The sequence below is a fragment of the Gossypium raimondii genome, chromosome 6 (assembly GCF_025698545.1).
Source record: "Gossypium raimondii isolate GPD5lz chromosome 6, ASM2569854v1, whole genome shotgun sequence".
Classification (NCBI taxonomy): domain Eukaryota; kingdom Viridiplantae; phylum Streptophyta; class Magnoliopsida; order Malvales; family Malvaceae; genus Gossypium; species Gossypium raimondii.
The window spans coordinates 32177041-32184449 of record NC_068570.1 but is presented as its reverse complement, the minus strand read 5'-3'; the positions used below and the strand labels follow the sequence as shown (position 1 = coordinate 32184449).

General features: G+C 35.6%; 1 protein-coding gene across 1 annotated transcript; it reads right to left on the bottom strand.

The window, feature by feature from the left end:
- Positions 1 to 2650: 2650 nt before the first annotated feature.
- LOC105772514 (glycerol kinase) lies at positions 2651 to 5866 on the bottom strand. Its single transcript, XM_012593806.2, has 4 exons — positions 5631 to 5866; positions 5233 to 5454; positions 3712 to 4678; positions 2651 to 3092 (listed from the first exon to the last, which is right to left on the bottom strand). The coding sequence occupies exons 1-4, from the start codon at positions 5762 to 5764 to the stop codon at positions 2847 to 2849; spliced, it is 1569 nt and encodes a 522-aa protein (XP_012449260.1). The 5' UTR covers positions 5765 to 5866; the 3' UTR covers positions 2651 to 2846.
- Between the last annotated feature and the right edge of the window lie 1543 nt (positions 5867 to 7409).

Genomic DNA, 7409 nt, shown 5'->3' with positions numbered 1-7409 from the left:
AAGGGGGTTATAGATTATTCTTGTTTCTAAGGCTCCTTAGGACTTTTACATGTCATGTTCCATCTTTTCCATCTTTTCCATCTATCTTCTTTGTTTTCTTCTTTACTTTCTTCTTTACTATTCTAATCTTTGATTTATTGTTATGTTTTATTTATCTTATTTATTTTAATTGCTTTATTTATTTCTTTTATCTGACTTGGATTTATTTGTGTTTCAAGTTGTGTATTTTAAGTTTATTTCCAATTGTCTAGTGCACTAAGTCAAATCTACAACTGGGACAAAATTACGATCCTGCTCCGCACTCATCCCTATCATTACTATTTATTAATTAGGATTAAAATAAATAATTAGGTAGGGTTTTTTCTAGAAATATCGGTATATTTTATTTAATTGATTAATGCTTGATTGATTTGGTAAAACATGATAAAATGTCTTCATTGTAAAATATTTAACTTAATAGAAATAAATTATTTATTTTAGGGAATAATTTGCTTATTTGATTAGTACTAATTTTGATAATTTACTTAGATTACTTAACTGGCTTGTAAATCTTGTAAAATAATTTGTATAAAGTGTAATATTTGCTAATTTGTAGTAGAGTCATTAAAATAAAGTCTCACTAGATTAGTTTTTTTAATGGCTATTTTTTTGCCCAAGTCTTAATATATATCTCTTAAGTACCGAAACTTGAATTTACAGGCTATATTTAATGTACGAAACCAATACTTTTAACAACTGAAAATCCCCTTCAACGGCTCCAAACTGATTAGAGGGTATAAATGCAAGTTAAAAACACGTAAAGACTCTAGAGAGATGCATCCAAACATTGAAATTAAGAGAATTCACTAATCTTCTTTTTCTGATTTCCTCCCGTACATAGTCTTTTAGGTGCTTATTGTAATATTGCTTTTATCATTCTCATTTTCATTCTTTAAATGAGCTAACACTTGTAAAAAAAACACGTTCACATTTTTTCCTTTATAATTAAAGAGTATACTTAAGGTCTTTTACTAGAAAGCCTTAAGGGAATTGTATATAGTTTCTAGTTAAGACACAAAGAATAAAAAGTTTTAGCTTAATCATAAAAACTAGAAAGAATGTTTTATTTTAGCCTTTGTAAAAAAATAGAAATTGTAAAAGTTATAGTTTATCCTTAAAATTATCAGTTCAATACGTTGAATTGAAAAAATTTATTGATTGAAATATACCACTTAGTGAAAGTAGGTAATTGGGAAAAAACTATTGTACGATTTTTTTCTCTCTGAATCAAACCTACTGATCCGATGTGCAATTTAGATCTTGGAATTGCTATTCCAATTTAGATCTCAAGCCCATAGCAATTCCGATGAGATTAGGACCCAAGCTCGCTGATTCGAACCTACTGATCTTTCTTGAATTAGAAAGTAAATAATTAATTTTCCCGGGGCAAAGCTAAAGCCCATTTGATTGGAATCTTACGCGAGGCTGGTTTCTTCCGCCTAATTAAGGTTTTGTTCATTCGCCTCATTATCACATATTGTCCTTGTTGTAAGGCTTGATTAAAATGGGCCTAAAGAAAGATAAGTCCCTTTGAAGTAGAGGAATTTTGAAAAATATATAGCCGGGTTTTTTTATACAAAATAATGCCATGTATGACAGAGATATTGTTTTCTTTTTCCTAATTTTTGAATTTGGAAATTAATAGCACTAATCACCAACTTCTCCCGAACACAGGATACTATCCCCAACAGTGGAGGTTTTGCCAAAATTGGGCAACTGATTTCGGACGACCACAAATTCAGGAGTCCTAAAAATTGTGAGTATTTCCTTCCCTCAATGGTACGCAAAAGTTCCTGAGCTCAAGGTGCCTACAGTGGCAGCAAACATCCTTGGAAGATCACTCTTACTAATGGGATTGTGACACCCTAAACCAGTCATCATAAGCAGCTTGACCCCCTTATCCCCTCATAGTACATGCCCAATTTGGCCACATGTATGACGAACGTTAGGCAACTTTTCCTACTTCACCATCCTCTGCAATGGTTGAAAAATGTACGAAGGAAGTTGCCCCATCCAATATGCACTGTGACACGATGATTCAATCATCCATTTTAGTGGCAATCCTATATATCCGAATCCAAAACGCAACCCACTTGAGAGCATAATCGGAAGTTTTAAGATGACCATCATAATCTTTCAACATAAGATTACTTGAATTTCAAACCACTGGGTCACATCCATAACCTTCATCTCCAAACATAAATTAAATTAAATCATCATTCAGAATCAGAGTTTCCAAATCTTACGCTACTCTCATTCTGAATGACTCGTACAAGCAACTTATGCTTTCAGAATGGAAATATATTTCTGCTCACCAATACTTTATTATTATTATTATTCATTGACAAATATGCATAATTAAAATCCAATTAAATATCTGATAATTTTACACACGTAACATTAATAAAAAAAACCAAATCAAAATAATAGAAACTATACAACACATTTAAATACGATTAACACAATAAAAATTAAATTTTTGGCACAATTAGTAGTCCGTGTTATGTTCATGTTTAATATACAAGTAAAACCATTAAACATGACATTTTAATTTAAGAAATTTAGCAACTTCAACAGTGAAACCAACAGAACAGCAAACTTCATAGGGAAATTTTGAAAACTAAAACCTTTAATAATGTCTGTGACTGTCATTGACGCAAAGCACTGACAACCAGAGTAATACATTCAGCATTTTATTCTGTTGAATATAAGCATGGGTTTTGTCTGTAAATTCAAAAATAAAATAAAACATCTACAAAAGACGAGACTATGGTCACCAGGAAGTCGAAACAGAAATAACTGTTGTATCACATTTCAAGATCAGCCAAACCAAACGTTCTTTCAACAGCTTTGCACCAAGAATCCACCTTCTTCTTCCTCCATTCTACACTTGATTTTGGGGAGAATATGGATGCGGTTTTGATAATTTGTCCCGAAGCAAAAAGCTCCTCTTCTTTCCACACTCCTACAGCTATTCCAGCAGCATATGCAGCTCCGAGAGCGGTTGTTTCTATGTCAGCTGGTCTGACCACAGAACTTCCCAGCAAATCCGCCTGTGATCAGCCCCGGAAAGGACAAAATTTTATCATCAGATGAGCGACTACGAATGGTTTAGACAAGATCTCAACAAGGAATAACAATCATTCAGCAGAAACATGACAGGTGAAAATAAGGCACTAAACAAGCAGTCTCTTTGATTATATATATCGCATGGCAGCTGAGACTGTAAGAAAAACATTTTTAATCGCAAAACAGACCCGACTCTTCATTTTTCATCAAGTAACCATGTCCAACACATTTTGCAAACATAGGTACAGGATTATGCAAATGTAGGACACATACTTATATCGGATGCTAATATCTGAATTCGGGTAACGTTGATCAGGTTTTACCAACAATTATACCCATGGAAATTATCTTCTATATGATTCACTATTTCTCTCTATCCATACATAAAAAGAGAAACAGTCCTATTTTACAAAGAATCCATTGCGCCAAATAAAGAAAGATTGGATAAACGTTCATATGGCAAGTTATTGAGCCAAAATAATATAAGTCATCAAGAACTCTTACCGTCAGGGCTATTTACAGGCCAAACTGGAATGCTTATAAATTCGTTGACATCAAGAAAAAAAAAAGTGAGAAAACAGTTGATACCAATTAGAGCCTAACCTGAATTTGCATTAGGAGGTTGTTGACAGTGGCACCCCCATCCACCCTAAGCAAAAACTCTTCCTTTTCATTCTTGACCTCACCTTTCTCGCCTGCATCTTTGTGCATTGAATCCAATACATCTTTAACTTGAAAACACATGCTTTCAAGAACCGCACGAGCAATGTGAGACTTGCTTGTAAACCTTGTGATTCCAATGCAAATTCCACGAGCATCATCTCGCCACCATGGAGCGAACAAACCATTAAAGGCAGGAACAAAGTAAACCCCACCTGTGCAATCAACCTTTGATGCCAGGCTTTCTATCTCACTTGCAGAGGAAATTATCCCAAGACTGTCTCTTAGCCACTGAACTGCAGCTCCAGCAATAGCAATAGAGCCCTCTAAAGCATAGTTTGTCTGTGCTTTTGGACCAAGCTTGAATGCAAGCGTGGTTAGGAGGCCGTGGGTTGACTTAACGGGTGCAGTACCCGTGTTGAGCAGGATAAAGGCACCAGTTCCATAAGTGCATTTGGCCTCACCCCTACGGCAAGCTTGACCAACCATTGCAGCATGTTGATCACCAAGACATCCTGCAATCGGGACACCAAAAAGAGGCCACCCTTTGGCGATTTTACCAATGACCTCAGCATTACTTACAATTTTTGGCAGAATTTCAGCTGGTATTCCAAGAGTTTTCAACGTCGCTTTATCCCAATCGAGAGTTTGGAGATTCATGAGCATCGTCCGTGATGCATTAGAGACATCAGTGACATGTATCCCACCATTTACACCGCCAGTTAAGTTCCAGATTAACCATGTGTCTATAGTTCCAAACAAGGCATCCCCTTTTTTAATAGCAGCTCTAACCTCTTCCTTGTTCTCCATCAACCATAGCAGCTTCACTGCACTAAAATAAGTGCTTAAAGGCAAACCACATGATTCCACGAAGTGTGTTCTCCCTCCTGGCAGTTCTTTCTCCAATTTCCTAATATAAAGATCAACTCAAACTTCAAATATATGGAATTCAGACAATCAGTACACAGCAGTAAATGAAACTTCAAACAATCTTTGGTTCGACTCTTCAATTTTCTTTTAAGTGTATGTATTCAACACTGATATCTGACTCATACGATAGCTGGTACATGATATGATCCTCCAAGGAGTATCGAAATACATGGGAATCTTGGAAAAAGTTGAGCACATAAAGATGTTGAACACTCAACTGAGTCCTAATCAGAGTAATATAGAACTCAAACCAGGTTATGGAACAAAAACTAGAGGAATTTATTATTACAGAAACGAAGAAATATACATCAACCCAATTCCGAGTATGAAAAATGTTCCGTGCTCATGATTGGAACTCTTCAAAAATCAAGACCTTTGACACCCAATTCAAAAGAAAAAAAATCAAACAAAAAACTGAGCAACATTAAGGATGAGAAAATCGAGATGAAAATAAAACCATTATGTTTATTTATCCGGAAAAAGAAAAGAACGAGCAAACAAGTAACAAACAGGAAAAACAAAGGAAATGATTACCTGCAAATAGAGCTGGTACGAACATCCATCCAAACGATGGCGTTATAGAGAGGAGAACCAGTAGATTTGCTCCAAACAACAACTGTTTCTCTTTGATTTGTTAATCCAATTGCTTTCAGTCCACTGTCAACATTGTATCCATCAGCAGTAGCCTTGTCTAGTGCCTTCGTCATGCAAGATCTCACACTCTCCAATATCTCCATTGGATCATGTTCCACCCACCTAACAACCCCCAAAATTCCCGGAAAAATTTTGAAAAAGAAAAAGATAAGTCAATAATTAAATACCTCAAAATTTTCAATCTTCATGTCATATAAAATCATACCCAGATTTTATATTGGTGAAAAAAAATAAAAGCAACGTGAAAGTTTGATTTGGAAAATTTTCGAAAGGAGTACCCGGCTTCAGGGTAGAACTGAGTGAACTCGACATGGTGGGAACCGATGATTCGAGCAGATTTGTCATAGATGAAGAACCGGGTGCTGGTGGTGCCTTGGTCGATTGAGGCTATGAAAGTTTGCTCCTTGGACATTTTCTTCTTCTCTGGGTTGTTGGTCTTCGATGAAGATATTAAACAGGGTAAAACCAAAATGAAGCGAGTAAGAGGGTATGACTTCAATATATATTGAAGGTCGTCGTTTCTTACTTTTTCTAGGATATCATTTCCTGTTTTCTCGGGAATCTCGCCAAAAGTTTATACAATATTTTTTTATAAATGTGTAAATTAAAATAATAAAAGGAATCCAATGTAATTTATAATGTTTTTACAATCTCAATGACAAGTATGGGGCAAAATTAGTAAAATATGCTGATTTTATTTTTAAATTAGGATTTTGGGTTTTTGTTTACTTGTTAAGAAAATAGTTCGATTTTAGGAAAGAGAAATGAAGAGTGTGGCAAGTTGGATGTGTTTTCCATCACAACAACTTTTTGAACATTGTTGCACCAAGGGTAAAAAAGTTAATACCCTAGTGGTATATTTTTATTTACCCTATGAATATCCTCAAGTTCTATTTCTTTCATTCACATCATTCTCTCAACTCTCTTGTTTTAAATTTTTTAATATTTTCATTTAAAAATATTTTTTTAATTATTTCGTTTCAAATCGACTTTTCACGAATGGATGTCTTTCTAATTCACTTCGATGACAATCATATTTCCACTGCCTAAGCAATAATGGTAAGATAAAATTTTAAATTATGTTAAATTTAAATATTTTTTTAATTTGAATTTTTTTATTATGTAAATAAGCGAATGATCGTGTTCCGAAGGGTTCATTCATAATATGGGAAAGCCTACGATCCTTGAAATTGTGGCCACTTGCAACAAGCTAGATTCTTGCATACGTCTCGCATGACTGAAGGGTTGCAAACTCGATTTTACACTAATTAGTATTGGTGGAAAGATTGAGGCCCAAAACACACACTTTCCACCTTCTATGCGTCGAGTGTACAATCACACTGGAGGACGTATCGCTACAACTCAGTCTGCCAGTGGATGGGCCAGTTATCATGGGATCAGCAGTCGTTTCGGGTAAAGTGGATCTCTTTAGAGCACTACTGGGGAAGGTCCTGGACAAGTGTGAAGGTGGTCAGAAATCGGCCAACTGGTTGGAGATAAATTTCGACGAGCTCCCTTAAGACCAAACGAAGGAGGTCATAGAGCTATTCGCCCGAGCATTCATCATGAGGTTAATCAAGGGTATTTTAATGCCCGAAAAATCTCGAAATTTGGTGCACGTAAGGTAACTACTACATCTAGTAAATTCAATGAATGCGGAAAGCTAAGTTGGGGATTGGTCATCTTTTCCACGTTATACCGGGAGATGTGTCGGGCCACGGTACCAAATAAGATGTTGATCGGTGGTTGTCTGCTCCTGCTGCAATCATAGGCTTGGTGGCGACTATCGTTTCTACATCCTAGAGTGATCGACCCATACATGTTCCCGTTGGTAATGAGGTAAACATAATTTAATAATAAATACATAGTTTGTACAGTAAATTTTATTTATTTATTATGCGTTTCGACTAACCTATCGCTTGTACAAGTGGAACCGTAGGCCTAGTTACGTGGGACTGCCCGAGGAGCTGGAAGATTTTAGGTTGCTATTAGACCAATGCTCGGAAGCCAAGGTCAGTTACTTTTTCTTTCGTATCTATATTAATTACATAATAATT

Coding starts and splice junctions, on each gene's coding strand:
- LOC105772514 (XM_012593806.2), bottom strand. CDS start 5,764: ATGTCCAAGGAGCAAACTTTCATAGCCTCAATCGACCAAGGCACCACC. Junction 5,455..5,630: donor CAGTTCTACCCTGAAGCCGG/GTACTCCTTTCG, acceptor GGGGGTTGTTAG/GTGGGTGGAACATGATCCAA. Junction 3,093..3,711: donor ACCTCCTAATGCAAATTCAG/GTTAGGCTCTAA, acceptor GGCTGATCACAG/GCGGATTTGCTGGGAAGTTC.